Raw genomic sequence first — 16,636 nt, forward strand, 5'->3', positions numbered from 1 at the left:
TTTGCAAATTTGGTTCTACTATCTGACTTCCTCTTCTTCCTCACTCTTCTAGTGCCAGCATCCCTCCCTGTGGACATAAGCAGGGAATGTGTTGATCAGCCACACCTTGCTAACTGTGATCTGATTCTACAGGCTCAGCTCTGCAACAATGAATATTATTCCAGCTTCTGCTGTGCCAGCTGTTCTCGCCGCTATGGCTGAGCCACAGGCTCGCCCCCTCCCCCTTGCAATCCTGCTCCAGAAGAAAAGCAGCCATTTCCAATTTGTTTATCAAGCATATACACGGGTAGTCGATATGGCTAATGTGAGAACAGATAGAGCTGTTGGCAGAAATGGTATCTCCACCTTCCTAAGCTGTATGTTGTTTTGCAAGAGAAGCACCAAATTCTCTAACAGCTGGCTGACCTTTTCATTTAAGGAAACAAGGAATTGTTTCACTAGCAAAGCTTAAACAATACAGACAAGAATCAAAAGTAAGTAGGAAAGTTGCTTCAAGATAAATCAAGGATAGCAGATGCATTTTAAATCAAACATAAAAGCTAAATTAATGCCAGAAACCACTCAGAAGAAAATCTGCTGACCACATTTTTTGTGGAAATTTAGCATACTGACCTAGAAACTTGTTTCCTGCAGTTATTTCAAATGTCCCTACAGTTTAGCTTTAAACAGCTATAAGCAGACAATGATTGTTTTTTCAGCAGATACAGGAAACTATTAATCCTGAGTTACTAGCAGCAGCAAATAACATTTAATATCTGTTGGAACTATATAGAACTCAGAAGTAACCGAAGAGGAAAATGCAAAGAAACATGGCAGGGTTTTGTACTTCAGATACTCTTAAAACAGCAAGGCTGTATTTCTTGGAGTAAGTCCATTAAACAGTGATCCTTTCTTCCAATTAAACATGTGTACAATTGCATTAAGGCCTTTGAAGAAGAAAACAGAGTCTGTTGTACCTCTTCTACATAAACGTAAACACCAGAGGACTGTGCAATGTGAGAGCAGTGGTGTTTCCAGAATCTCACAACTACTGCAGCCACGCAATCCCCAAAAGAGATGTCACTGCTTTAATGAGTCACGGACAAGTACTGAATTTGCACTCTTGCATGTTCCAAAGCACTGTTCAGCCCCACCAGAGTACAAGGCATCACAAGAGAGAGCTAATTCGTTGTTGATGCCTCAGAATCCTGGAAGGCCGTGTCTTGCCTTTTTGATTATCCCATCCCATGTGCCAGATTGTTTAATATAAGGATGGCCCTTGGCACTATGGAAGTTCAAGTTGGAGTTCAAACTGCAATATCTCTGCAGTCTCAATGGTTGACTATAAACACATTCTGTGGAGCAAGACAGGAAACATTCCAAACCAAATTCATAAGGGAAACCTGTACGTGTTAACTACAATTTTGTCAATTATACTAGCTTATCCGCAACCTTTAAGGACTAGAAGAAAATTTATTGTGTCTCAAAGGTTGTGGATAAGCTAGTATAATTTCCTTTAAATGCAAAAGACAGGAAATGCCAACTTTATTGGAAAATCTACAGCTTTTTTTCCTCACACAAGATTCCTGCTATAGCTTTCAGCCCACTATTATGGACTCAATTAACATGAAACTTCCCAGATTTTAGGTAGCTCAAAATCTAATTTCCTTCAGAAACGAAGTAGATCTATAATACAATGCTACTTTTGGATTTGCTTCCAGGAAAAACAGATATGAGAATCTGCCAGGTTTATACTAATAAGACAATCATACTACATGAATTTTCAGACATCTGGGGGCAAATATTCTGACAGTTGGGTTCCTCCATTACAAGTTGCAGACACATGAATATATATCACCAAATAATGAAAAAGAAAATTCCAAGAACATATCTATGGTTTTTTTAATCACTTGACTATACAATGGGACTATCTTTACTGAAAATGTGAAACATTTATCAATTGCTCCTGTAAAAAATGAACAAACCAGTATTTACAGCACATTATGCAGAATGTTTAGTAACAGGAACAATGCAATCTTCTGCATATTACCTGCAACTTAGAACTGTTGGGTGCCAGATGAACTAGGTAACAAGTTTTTCAGCTTGTTCAATAAAGGTGCAAATTAATTCAGTGTTAGTATAATTTAACTGTAGCATAAACATATAGACAAACTAAGAGAACAAAACATGTTTGTATTTTCTTGCATTCAGAATTGATTTTCCCCGGAAGGTACAAAGATTATCTTATAAAAACCAGAGCTAAGGCATGTGATATTCTTTTACACATGCAAATCATTCCCACAACTATCATTTAAAATCAAAAGCACAAGTTTTCCTTAGGGAGTGCCATTCATCAAAAACATTAATCCATTAACTCTATTTCCCCTTTAATTGATTGAGAAGGTAACCCTGCAACAGGCACACAACCATTTTAAAAAGGCACTTGACCACCCTGAAGGTCAATTTTTCAGAATAGAAAAGTTGACAGTCAAAGCAGTACGTTTTAATGCTTTTTAAATGATGGTATCTTAGAAGTTTTAATGGTAGAACTTAGCCAGTGTGGTGGTGTGGTTAGGGTGTTTGACTAAAACCAAGAAGATATGGGTCCAAGTTCACCCTTAGCCTTGGAAATTCACCGGATAAATTGGGCCAGTTACTTTTTCTCAATCCAGCCTCTACCATGCCAGAGTGGGGAGAATAAAATGAAGAGATTTTCCCTTTTAAGATGCATTGAGCTCTTGAAAGAAAGGTGGGATATAAAATCTGAACTGGAGTACAACAGTCTTATTCCGCTGTTGCTTCTGAGAAATCAGGCTTTAAGGCATACTATCTCTGATTCAGGTAGTCAACAGATATCAGTTAATCAGATATCAGATAAAAGTCTGATCTTCCATGAACCTGCCAACCCCCTTTTAAAACCATTCTAACTGGCTACTTTTACCCCAGCTGCTGACAATAAATTCCAGTTTAACTATGTGCTGTGTAAAAGAGTTTGATGTCAGTCCTGAATCTCCCTACATTTTATATCAATGGATGACCTGAAGCATGGGAGAAAAATATTTCTCCATATTATCCATGACGTGGATTACTTTATATATCTTTATTAAATCTCTCCTTCATTCCAAGCAAAAGAGCCCCAAGTATTGTAGTCTTTCTTTGAAGCAGAGCTGCACCATCCCCTGGATCATTTTGGTTGTGCTTTGTTGTACCTTTTAAAATTCTATATTATCATACTTCAAGCATAGCAACCAGAACAGTACACAACAAATACATGTAGACACATTGTTAAACCAGTAGTTCTCTTTCTAACGCCCTAATACACACTTTCCCTTTCCAATATATACTTGCTTGTACTGAACTGTACTGCCATTTACCCAGTTTGGAGAGATCCCTTCAGAGCTCTTCACCATTGCTTTCACCACCTTGAACAGTACTGCCAGCTAACATAGCCACCTCACTGTTCAGACCTAACTCCATATAGTTTATGTATCAGTTAAAAGGCATCAGTCCCAACATGATTCCTAAGGCCCCACTATACACACCTCAACAATGTGAGAATTGCTGGCTTATTTCTCCTTCATTCTTTCACCAGTTGCAAATCCAACTAAAACACCTGTTCCTCTTACTCCATGGCAGCTGGGTGGGTGACTTCATCAAAACTTTCGGTGAGACAAGATTACTTTTGCAGAAGCCACACTGATTAGTTTTCAGCAAGGCTCATTCTTCGATGTGTTTAAATGGTATTTTCAATTATTATTCTTGGAGCAGATGTTAAAGGAAATTATAGACCAGTTAGCTTATCACCTCCCAACCTCTTTTTCAAAATCTGGGTCACACTGGCATCTGTTCCCATGACTGGGAAATAATATTTAATAATGCTAAAGAGAAGTGGTAAATAGATAGCAAAGCAGCTTTTGCTATATTTGTTGTTATTGTTTCTAGATTAATGTTGAATGCCTATATGAGAGAAGCACTTTTAATAATTTGTGTTGATAAAAGGGTATAGATAGAATTGTGCCTTCATTAATAACATAACAAATAATCAACCATTGATCGTGACTTATTCATTCATTCCACATAACAATCCCCATAAGAATACATGTTCTGAGAGAAGAGGCACATTTCCCCTAGATCCAAAACAAAGCAAGTCTGGTTTTATAAATGTATTTCTACAACAGAAGAAAGGCCTTAAAGTATTGGGACTTGTACTGTATGCAGTAAATTAGTAACTGTCCATTCACTGTACAAAATTACTGGATTATGGAAATTCTTGCCTCTGATCCCAATAGGAATTTATTTAGGCTCTACACAAACGTTTCATTGACAATATTCAATTATTGTCTATGTGGCAGCTTTATGAGAATTGCATGCATTTACATTATCAAAAGGCATGAATAGACCAAGGACAAAAAGAGAGAGAGGGATTTTTACTCAAGTGCAGTATGGCATAGTCCAAATTCATACCTCACCATACATGCACTTACATTTGAGGTAGCTACGTTTTAGGGTAAGCATGCTTCTTACTGAAACAAATCACTTAAGTACTGTAATTTTAAACAGCAATACCATTAAGTTCCATTATGTACTAAGACACTCTAAAACTGAGCAAAATCAGGTATGTCTCTAGACAATAAACATAAATAATGCTCTAGAACAAACACAGGAAGTTCTTTAGGGCCATTTCTGAATAATATGGTGATAATCACTTGATGGGAAATGTGAGCAACATGTAGGAACCATATTCCTCTGGGGACACTAAAAAACATAGTACTCACAAGATTCAAAATTTCAGAGCAAACTGAAATTCCAGAAGTTGTGATTCCTGCTTTAAGCAATCAATACAAATAGGAGTATATATCTTGCCCTGTTATTAGTAGATGAAACATATACCAAATGAATTGGAGATCAAGCTGGCTGCAGGAAAACAACAAGGAAACCTGCTGAGAAGGACACATAATCTACTACCAACATTTATTTCTGTTAAAGCAGATTATAAATCATCAGTACAAATATATAACTTACATTTGCTTGTAAGGCCAAGTTTTAAGTGTAAAATTAAAAATGAGATGGACTTCATGATTTGCCAGAGGAAAGACATGGAATAGCTGCAGTCTAGCTACAAGCTTTCACATAAAACAATGGGAAAAGCATTTTAAAAAATCTAACATCTATTTAATGCACCTAAAATGGGTTCATAAGTAGACCTGATTGTAGATATAATTACAGTTGTCACAGTAGTGTTAAAAGAGATGTAAGACAAATAAACTGCAGCAGTACATGAAAGAACCTATAGGAATTTAATATCTAGTCTGACTGCTTTAAAAAAGGTAAAATTTACCAACTGTTTTCAAACCAAGACAATACTGTTCTTACACTACTCTACAATGATTTTTTAAAATTGGTCATGATTCATGATTGTAGTTGCAATATGCTACTTACAACGATACAGACAGGGACAAGCTAGGAACTCTGCTCCCTACCCTATTCCCATATTACTGACTGTAAGAATCAGTGATAAATCAATCTTATGTACAATTTTACACCCACCCCCTTTTATAACTTTGGCAAGATTACTTACAACTCATTCAGTTTTTAATAACTAGAACTATTTAAAATAATCTAAAATGCATAAAAATAAAGATTTTGGCTTTATTCTATATATAATTACTTGAAATGGAAGCTCATCCTTTTCCACTGATACATATTCTGAGCAGCTCTCCTGTTTTCTCCACCAGCCCATTCATTACTCTGCCTCCATCCCCTAACCCCCGTTTTCTTCACAAGGGAATGGGCCATTCACGGGAAGGTAGACACATTCTTAAGATAGTGGTGAGTCATTTGCTTTTCAGCTTATGAGGTTTCCTGAAGTTTTTTGTGGAAAAGGGCTTCAGGTTCAGCTCCCTTCTTCAGCCCTTTTCAGATTCCTTTTGCCATTCAAGTTCCCAAAAGGTGGCAAGGGTATGTTTCCTGGATTATACCCCAAAAGGCTGGGTTTAGGAGCCTCTTCCCATGACTGTCCCCTCTCTATATCCCCAACCTAATTCCAAAAAGAGGGACATGAGCAATTAAAGAATGCTGCCCCCTGTACACTCTTACATCCAATGCCAACACACACATACACAGAGATGAAGCACGAGCCACTGGATTGCTTAAAGTTCTATCTCAAATGTCTTCTGTAATTCACTGGAGAAAGGATTAGTTGGAGACGGATTAGTACGTTGTTTCGATTTACTTTCCAGGGCTGCCCACTGTGCTTCAAACGGATCCACTTGCTGGACAGCTACAGGTGGAAGCACATGCTTGTCCTCGGTGGGCCACTTGGCAGGGTCCGCTCCATTGAAAGCAGCAGAGCCATTGAGTTGCTGGGCAGGGGGTTTAAAGAAAGGGCTGGTCGTAGCACTGTTAGTTTCATATTGAGGAAATGTCTGCTGCTTTATAAGACTGGGCGACTGATGAGTGTGGGACACTTGACTATGACCTGCAGTGCCAAAGACATTGGCTACCATCTGGGAAGGGGTGATTCCAAGCATGGTTACACTGGGAGCTGAGTAGGGCATTCCATTTGCTACAGCATATGGCTGAGCCTGGATAAACGTAGGCTGCATGGGCTGCACCACCCCAATAGGCACTGGTGGAGGGGCAATGAAGGTGCCGCCTGGAAAAGCCGGTGCTGCCTGAGAAACCGCTGGAGGAGGCTGGAGGAGGGGCTGGGGGGTGGGAGGCTGGGGCTGCCCCTGAGGCTGCTGGGACCGGACGGTTTTCGACACTTCTTCCAGCCAACGGTCTGCCTCTGAAGGAGTGCGCTTATGGCTTGCCTGAAACAGGTTCGGTGAGGCAGCTCCCGAGTTAGCACTCCATTCAGCCCCTGCAAAAAGGAATTAAGAACAGGATATAACCTCAGCAAGATCTTGTCTTCCCTTTTTTAGAACAGGTTGATAAGGACCTGAAGGGCTACTGTGAAATAGCTTTAGCTTTTAACCATAACCAGGTCAGCTAGTTTGCTATTACCAGTCAGCAGTAAACAATCCATAACAATGATGAATACACTTGAATTAGTGTATATATGAAGTTCCAGTTATGTTGACAAAGATATTAAAAGTGAGACTGTAACTGGGCACTGAAATAAACAAGTTACTTAGGAGTTTGTTTCCATCTCTTCTATTTCTGTCCAGCTTCTCAAGCAATAGCTCCTCGTTCTAACGCCCAAAAAGGTGAATGTCAGCCAAGTCAACTGATTTACAATAATGAATAAACTACACTCTTAATCTCTAGGCCAGAAATTTCAGGCACTGAGAAATGTGTGCATTCCAGTTTGGATTCAAGGACTAATTAAAACAAAAAACCACATCAAATTATAAAAGGGGTATGAGACCAATAAGCAGGAACTGGATGGTTAATTAAATTCTTGGAAATGTTGATAAATATCTAGAATCAGCTTGGTTGTATGGCATGTGAAACAGCCCTTGCACCCTTTACTTAAATTAAATGAACAGGAAAAATAGTAGTCTTCCATGGCAGAAAAACGTATGGCTTTTAGAAACATGCATCGCCTTGGTTTTAAAACTACAAAAACATGTAACAAAACTACTACGGCTTACAGCTGGATCCGCAATAATTTTCTAAATCACTAGAAATGTTATAAATCAGATTTATATTAGAATGTCAATTACTTTGTAAATAATTAAATATGTCATATTTAATTTTTTAACATTAAAGTTACTGGTTATTGAAACAGCCTTTTCTTCTAGTAAGCATATGTTATTTATTTGATTGCTTGCTTGCTTGCTTGCTTACTTACCTGCCTACTTATTTAACTTCCACATTGAAATAAAGAAAATACTGCCTCTAAATGTCCAACTAATTCTTCTGCTTTCCCGTAACTGTGCTTCTGGATATTAACAAAAATCCTTAAGAACCATTTTGTTAGAGCAGATCAAGGTCTTCCAAATCCAGCATCACGTACTTTAAGCTTCTAAAAGCAATATGCCAAGATCAGTGCCCAGTCTTACCAGACGGAGAAGCTACAGCCCCAGTTTTAGCAACAGCCGGAGCAGCGGGGGCCTGAGCCCAAGGATTGGTCTCACGAAGCGGTATTGCTGTGGGTGCTATAGTGCTTTGAGCTGGCTTATCAGCAAACACATGGAAGGCAGAGGCAATGCCATTAACTAAAATGGGAGCAGACAACATCAATGCTGTTAATTCATGCAGGGCATGCAGGTGACTCGAATGTAGAAAATAACACGTTTCTGCCAGCATGCAACATACATCGAGCACTTAGTCATGCGCGTCCACTATTATTCTTGTTCTTGTTTATTCGTTTAGTCACTTCTGACTCTTCGTGACTTCATGGACCAGCCCACGCCAGAGCTTCCTGTCGGTCGTCAACACCCCCAGCTCCCCCAGGGACGAGTCCGTCACCTCTAGAATATCATCCATCCACCTTGTCCTTGGTCGGCCCCTCTTCCTTTTGCCCTCCACTCTCCCTAGCATCAGCACCTTCTCCAGGGTGTCCTGTCTTCTCAACTATTATTCTACAGGCATTTTTTATTCAATACGTTTCATTTTGTTAATTCACTTGGAAGATTACTGGGGCATTTGCTAGTATTTTAAAGGAAGGTTTCTTGTGGACTTTTCTAAGTTCTGACTTTATTCTGTGCTCTCAGCGCAGGTTTAGAAGGATGAAACAGTCATGGGTTAGATATCCTGCCCTATCAGTATTCTGGCTAAAGAAAATTATTTCAACTGTCAGATGTTGCAAGGCTGCAAGTTGCATCTCATTTATAAGGTATCAAAGCAACATATAATGATTGTTACCTACAATCAAGACTGGGAACATCTCTTCAATTTTAGAGCCACCATATTCTTTAAAATAAGCAACTGGCTTTATATTTACTACATATTTATCCAGTTGGGGTTTTTTTTAAGACCTGGGAGACTGGAAATGGCTAATTGCATAACTTCTTACATAGTAACATTTTATCTGTTAACATCTGAAAGATGTGGCCTTCTGTTTTAAAACCTTTTCTGTTATTAGCATATAACTGAGCGTTCTCAATATGTCCTTGACTTTCTAGGAAGTTCACACAGAAATAGCTTACAAACATATAACTTAGTTAAAACAGAATGATTCCAGATGCAAACAAAACAGCTGCAAGATGATTCAAAACTTTAAATTGCCAGCACACAAAACAGTATTTGCACATATAAAAAGCATCACATGCATCACATCCAAGTTTAGAGGCCACACACCCTGAAAAGCTGGTGACTGTGGTGCAACCACCGTTACTGGCTTCGTCATTGGGGCAGAGGAGAAAGGATCCTCAGCTGGCATGCTAAAGGCATTTGTAATCTGGGAGCACAATGAACTAATGCTATCGACTTCTCCTTCAGACTCAGGAACTGAAAGAAAAAACACAGTTTGCACAGATATGACCCAGCATAATACAAAGGCACCTTCCTGCTTTTTCACAGTGTCCTTTGATTTTTTTTCTCCCATGACTAGGAAAAACTACATACGCCCTTAAAAAAGCCTAAGAGGAAAAGTTAAGGCTAAGAAAAATCTAGGGAATGAGAATGAAGGCTACAATCACTTTGGTTTTATGTCAGTTCCTCAAAGCACTTACATCCATATTAATGTAAGAATAATTATCAAAGCTGTACAACTTTCACATGCAAAAACTAAGCGCTTGACTCATTAATCACCACATACATATAACTCAAGATATGCTGACCGAAGCTAAAATGCTTGTGGCTAGGTGTTCAGATCACATCTTCCTTATCATTGAATGGACTCCTTACAGTTCAAAGGTAGTTAACAGCAGTCAATAAACTTGTAATACAGATATAAAATCCATACCTGGTAACATGCGACCTTATCTAGAAACTCTGATCATACTTAGAAACATCATACAGAGGAAAATGGATAGAATTTAAGATTACAACTATGAGGTTATAAAGCCAGCCACATAATGGAGCCTTGTAGTGATATATCAAAAGAGAAACACGGAAGATCTGAAGAGAATCATACCAACATTAGTTCTCCCTCAAATGCAGACAAACTCAAAACAGAATTGGGGAGAAATTTTGTCCTACCTGAGTTTTTTATAGGGAAGTCAGTCTTTCTTTGCACTGTTGAGGGCAACTCATTGATTCGTAGAGAAAGCTGGCGTTTAAATGGAGACATCTTCTGGCTAAGAGCAGGGAAACCTCGGAAAGACCCTTGCCTGGCAAGTTGCTCAATAGGAGCGTGCCGTCGGGGGATGGCGTGAGGATTGCTGGATTCTTTTTCAGCAGAAGTTGCAACCTCAGCAGTAGGAGAAGTTGGCGAACCTGGAGATGGAGCTGTATTGCCAGGTACAACACTTGAAGCAACTGTTTTCACATCTGTTTCAACTGTAAAAAAAGATTTTTAAAAATGGAGAGCAAGAATACTTGAGGGTCTTTTTTTTTTTTAATTTAAACTTTTATTTTCGTTTATGGAAATATACATTCTTAATGCAAAATACAGCATCTGGTTTATTTAGTCCTTACATCTCTAACATAATACATATACTGTTCAATGATTTAATTTGTTACCTAATTAACATTTCAACTATCAATTAAACATTAATACTTATCTCAAGGGGGGAAAGCTTAAATAGGATTTATTTACTGAAGAGTTATCATGTGTTACTAAATGTTTAAGTTTGCAGCCCCCAAATTAAAATGAGTCAGTCTTTCATTTGCAAAACTGAGTTAAAAATCCGATTTGGGTACCTATCAGTTCTAGAAACTGATGACCAGACCTTTCTCATTAAACCTCAGTTTGAAGAGTTCATCACAATCAACAACAATGATTTCCAGGCCTAAACATTTAGAGAATTGGGTTTCAAACAGACCTTTCCCATCTGATAGGCTAATGCCTGAGCTACTACACTGAAGCCTGTTAATTGTGTTTTCATCTATAACTTCAGGCCTGTAATATATTAAGGCAACTGAAATATATTAAGGCAATGGGCTAGAAACCAGGAGACTGAGAGTTCTAGTCACACCTTAGGCATAAGAGCCAACTGGGTGACCTTGGGCCAGTCACTCTCTCTCAGCCCAACTCACCTCACAGGGTTGTTGCTGTGGGGAAAATAGGAGGAATAAGGAATATTTGGTATGTTCACCACCTTGAGTTATTTATAAAAATAATAAAGACAGGATAGAAAATAAATAAAATAAAAATAAAATAAAATTTCTCTTTTAATCTGCTGCTGGTACTCATTTCAAGATCAGAAAGCAGCAAATTCCTTCATCTTGAGATGCATGCTACATCTGGCCCTCTAGAATTAGACCTCTATTTAGACACTTCATACAGTTATTATATTATGAGCCATGATGAGCCATGCATCACATTCAGGAGTCACTGAGATGTTTGCATGTGAACAGGAAGTATGAAAATGCTGCCCTCAGCCTTAAGTATTTTCAGGGGGAAACAATGTCTGTTTTCTTCCCCTCAATGAAGCTATATTTTTCATACTGCTTTGCAACCATATATATTAATTAAATATTCTAAAATAGCATCATATAGTATATGTACTATAGTATATGGTGGAGATCCTCAAAAGTTATATAACATCTGTGACCTGTCTTGTTCTTCAACTTAATCTATAAAGCTTCCAGTTAGAGGTAGATATCAGAATGTTAAGTGAGGATTGGAAATAACCAAGATCAAATGCCAACACTAACTCTGCCTTTCCTGATGGGCATGCAGTGGAAATATCACGTACTATGAAAGAGGAATGTTGACACCATGATGCCAACACTAACTCTGCCTTTCCTGCATAGGCAAGCTTTTGAGTTCTACAGAATCCTTTATCAGACTACATGGTATAATAAAAAGTGATTTATGACGAATGAGATTGAAAATCTATCCTGGGTCTTATTTTCATATGGAGATTAAAGACTGACTGAATTAGACACTGTTAGATGCTGTAGATATCAGATCATCATCTAGGGTTCTTGAGTAAAATAATAATAGCTGATTTCCATTTTGGCAAATGTAACACCCATGTGTGACCAGATATAGATCTATCTCCAGATCTGGGTGAAAGACATGAGTTTCTAGAAAGATAAAGAGCAGAAGTGAAGAGAACATCAACCATTGTTTTAACAATATAAAAACAATGAAGTTTTCTACAGCTTCAAGGACGTGAAAAAATACTTCTTGAATACAAGGGACTTACATCATGATGCCAACACTAACTCTGCCTTTCCTGCATGAGCATGCAGTGGAAATATCACATACCATGAAAGAGGAATCAGCTAGCTCCTTATACGGGTATCTGGCACTACAGTTGACCATCTCACTGATATTTATGTGGCCTGTAAATATCTACAACAGCATTTGGAAGAATAATTCAGCAATACAACCTGTACTTCAAGTAGTCAGATTTGTATTCTGTTACCTTTGATGTCTTGTATTTGTCTCATGACTTCCTCTCTTTCTGCTTGTTCAGTTGCTGTAGTAACCCTGAAAGATCCCTCTCTTGTGAAAGTCGTTCTACTGGCATCAAAGGTAGCTGTCACCCCACACTCCTTCTCTCTCTTTTGCTTTCGCTCCAAACATGCTGCAAATGCACAGCCAACTGCATGACTCAACCTCTCTCCCTGAAAAAGATCTCACATTAATCAGAAACGAAACCAGAAACCATCCAGCTACTGCCAAATGATAGTTGGCACTCCATATAAACAACCTTTCTATGTAAAATCTGACCAAGAAGGTTCAGAGCAACAAATGCAACCAGTCTTAAATCACTCAATTTTAACCATTTGGAGTCAAGGAGACTGAGTCTTTTTATCTATTTATGATATTAAAGTATGTTGGCCAAAGACCTCCTACTAAAATATTGTTATAAAAATCTGTTAAGTTATACATTTTAACAATCAACTAGGACTTTGGGTGGCGAATGCAGTTGGTATACACAATTAAAGACATAATACAATCTTCCAACAAACAAAAGTTATACATTTTTCAGTTCATATAATTTCAATATTAAAGTTGAACTGAAATCCAGGAAGCACTCCCCCATCCAGTATTGATTTGTACGTAATATACTACTTTTTATGAACCAAAATGGGACATACCGTGTCCTTTACAGCCATAAAGCAATGGCATATCCAACGTCTTGTAGTACCATCTCGACAGATGTAAGAAAATGCTCGGTCAAAATTCCTATCTGGAGCACAGAAGGAGACCTTCTCTATTGTCTGATCAACTATAAGATCCTTTAAAAAAGAGAGAGATTTCAAGTCATTCCAGGAATTTGGAATATCATAGCAATAAATATTTCAACTTCCCTTGCCTTTTTTATCAAGTTAATATAGAAATTATGTCTTTTCTCTCCACACAAATTCATTATCCACTTGGAACAGTGGATATCCATGTGGGAGAGTAAAAGGATTATTATCTTGACCACTCTTTCCTCCAGGTGGAATTGAATACCTAGATCTCATTTTTAAAACTGCACACTTATTTAATCTATTTAAGTTTTTATATTTTATCTTTCAAAATAAAAAATGTTTTTCCAAGAAAGTTTAGAATGTATCCCCAAAAACAGCTAGCATCCAGTATTTGAAATCTTACTATACCACTATAGTACTAACCACCAAGGGAAATATTGCAATTGATTTCTTATATCAGAGGGGATATTTTAAAAAAATGTATGCAGTTAAATGAGACAACTTACAGAGTCAATACACTATGAAGACACTGGTATTAAAGTCATGCTAGGTGGTGATTTACTACTATGAGAAACTGAAATAAAAATGTACTGACCAGATCCACCAGCTTGTAAAGTATACTACCAGAAGCAAAGAGCAAAGATGTGACAGAAAAGCTTGCAAGACTTATCAAGTTCAGTGACCACCGTCTCTTTCTACTGGGGCACACAGAGACAAATGCAAAGAATAGCAACTACCATATCACCATGGACTTTAAAGATCTAACAAAGATATTCAAAACCCTAACAGTTAAGGTAGTATTCTCTTCCAGTCAGTGAAAAAGGATCAGAAAGGGAAAGAATACTGCAGATGAATGAATGACTATACAGATGGCGTTGACTGGAGGGATTTGGTTTCTGTTACCACAGGTTTTTATCAATACAGATTTCTGACATAGAACACATTGCATCTCTCAAGGACCAGTAACATTTTATTTAGCTGAAATATTGCAGACTTGATCAGGATGGTTTTGAAATGAATCCTGTGGGAGTTGGAGGTAATAAGATCTTCAGATGTGTTGTAGTTCTACAGATCTACAGATGTGTTGTAGAAGAAGCTAACTGTGTTGCTTGAAAGTAGCCTATTAAGCAACTTAATGAACAATCAGAAAGAACATTGGCTTACAACCTTCATTGGCTCTGTACTAATGCTCAGCATAGAAGAAATAATTGAGGTCAAATTTATCTTCCAGTACAGGAAGAAAAATACATTTTCATAGAAATCATGGGGACGAGGAGGGATGACTTCAATTATTGGAATACAGCAACTGAAGGATGCAATTGGTTCAAAATGAGCAGAAGCACTACTAGAAAGAAAGGAGTTGTACTGTGTGTTAGAAGTATCACACTTGCTAAGAAATCTACTGTATATGAATGAAGTTGGCAACAGTGTAAACATGAATTAGTTTAAAATAAATGGAGGAACAAATAAAAGTTACAGTGTTGTTGATGTCTACTACTGGGAAGCAGTATGTAGAGGCATGAAATAGTAATAATGGGGGACACAGTTATCAGCTGAGATTGGTGATGCCAAGAAAAACAAAAAGAGATTCTTCAGATATTCAAAAGAAAAAGATCGGCCTACCATCTGCTCACTGAAGACAGCAAAATGTGAATAAGGTAATAAAGAAAAGGCAGAACTACTCAAATCCTATTCTGTCTCAGTCTTCTCCAACAGGAAAGTATGTGTTCTACCAGACAATTGTGAAAAGAATCATTTCATCTTGGGACTGATACAAAATGGTCAGGGAATACCTATTTACTTTGAATGTTTAAATCTCCATTGCCTCCAAACATCCTGAAGTAATTTGTTTATGATCTGGCCAAACCTTTCTGTATTGTGTTTGAGAAATTATGGAAGAGAAGAGCTAGATGACTAGAGGGGGCAAATGTCCCTATCTTCAAATAAAAAAAAAAAAAAGGAAAACCTAGGAAATAACAGATTAGCCATTTTAACATCAACACTCAGGAAGATTCTAGAGCAGATTATAGGGAGATCAGTATGTAAGCAGCCTGAAAACAATGTAAGAATTACTGAAAGTCAGCACAGATTTGTCACGAGTAAGTCTTACTAATCTCACCTTCTGATTTCTTGACTGGGTATCTTAAGAGGATACTAGAGATATAAGTATCTTGCTTTTAGCAGAGTGTCTCATGACACTCTGATTAACAAGCTAATGAAGTATGGGCTAGATGGTGACACAATTAACTGGATATATATTTAGTTTGAATATTGTATACAAAGTGTGCTCATCAACAAGTCTTCCAGAAACTAGAGTGAAGTATCAAGATCTTAGACCTTCTACACTTCAACTTTCTTACTAATAATTTAAAGAGAAGATGAAAGGAATGCTTATCAAATTTGCAAACAACACAAATGGAAGAGATAGCTAGCATGGGTTATGTTCAAATATTGTGCTAAGTCCTAATATAATACAAAATGTTTGGTTTTGGCTTTGAATGCTACACAAACCCAGCCCAGCCACTGTAGTTTCTGCATCATGGTTTATGTGTTAGTACATTGTTAATTCAGCCAATTCTGGCTTGCTCAATAAATCGTACCTCAACAAAACATAGTTTAGTGTAAAGGATGAAACCAGGCCATAAAGTAGTAAAAGTGTAGGTTGTCTGTTTGATTAGCAAGCTGATAGTCAACATTTCAATGTGGAACTTTTCAGATTACTTTTGTTCTTTCTTAAATCGTACTTTTGTCTGAAGCTTTGCAATAGACATTAGCTATGCATATTATAAGATAATCTTTGGCAAGTGGCAAGTTGTCTTGTCAAATTGCCATGCAGCATTAACAGAACAAAGTTTGTTATCTGTAAAGCTCCATATACTTGTCGTATAATATAAACAACATTCTTCATTACAGGGAGCAACACAGTACAGAACCTCCTTGGTTTTGATATCAAGCAATACCCAAAGCAAAAACAAGTTTTTGTCCTAAAAAGCCACATATTAAAAAGTAGATGTCACTCTTTTAATTTAAAAATAGGGTTAAAATCATAGCTTCAAAAATAAGTTTAAACTAAAAGGACTTATGCTACTTTAATACCATTGGAATAATAATGAATATATAAAAAGGTAAAGGTTTCCCTTGACGTAAAGTCCAGTCGTGTCCGACTCTAGGGGGCGGTGCTCATCTCCGTTTCAAAGCCTTGGAGCCGGCGTTGTCCATAGGACACTTCCGGGTCATGAAGGTATCAAATTATCATGTTTGACTTCAGTAAACCTATGTTAATATTTCTAACTAAGGTGGAAATGTTCATTTTTATGTTATATTCATGTTCAGCACTGTTACAATCTTAACTCCATTAGATTGTAATCACTTTTATGGCATCCTAGAAAGATGCAGTGAACAGAATTTTAGATCAATAACAAAAATTCTACATGAAATACCAAAAATATCA

General features: G+C 37.5%; 2 protein-coding genes across 10 annotated transcripts in view; one reads left to right on the top strand and one right to left on the bottom strand.

Moving 5' to 3' along the window:
* PAPLN (papilin, proteoglycan like sulfated glycoprotein) overlaps positions 1-2,106 on the top strand; it is a 102,519-nt gene extending 100,413 nt beyond the window's left edge. For both annotated transcript variants that reach the window (XM_063289861.1, XM_063289862.1), the window contains one exon: positions 53-2,106. In XM_063289861.1, the coding sequence (XP_063145931.1) occupies positions 53-201 (149 nt within the window). In that variant the 3' untranslated portion in view covers positions 202-2,106. The remainder of the gene's footprint in view (positions 1-52) is intronic.
* A 2,827-nt stretch (positions 2,107-4,933) lies between these two features.
* The window catches only part of NUMB (NUMB endocytic adaptor protein), a 77,893-nt gene continuing 66,190 nt past the window's right edge, over positions 4,934-16,636 (bottom strand). For 6 of the 8 annotated variants that reach the window (XM_063289866.1, XM_063289865.1, XM_063289863.1 and 3 more), the window contains 6 exons: positions 13,090-13,230; positions 12,411-12,612; positions 10,072-10,371; positions 9,229-9,378; positions 7,989-8,144; positions 4,934-6,844 (listed from right to left, as the gene is read on the bottom strand). In XM_063289866.1, the coding sequence (XP_063145936.1) occupies positions 6,129-6,844; positions 7,989-8,144; positions 9,229-9,378; positions 10,072-10,371; positions 12,411-12,612; positions 13,090-13,230 (1,665 nt within the window). In that variant the 3' untranslated portion in view covers positions 4,934-6,128. The remainder of the gene's footprint in view (positions 6,845-7,988; positions 8,145-9,228; positions 9,379-10,071; positions 10,372-12,410; positions 12,613-13,089; positions 13,231-16,636) is intronic. The other 2 variants (XM_063289870.1, XM_063289869.1) reach the window with 1 other exon arrangement.

This window comes from Candoia aspera, chromosome 1 (assembly GCF_035149785.1).
Source record: "Candoia aspera isolate rCanAsp1 chromosome 1, rCanAsp1.hap2, whole genome shotgun sequence".
Lineage (NCBI taxonomy): Eukaryota > Metazoa > Chordata > Lepidosauria > Squamata > Boidae > Candoia > Candoia aspera.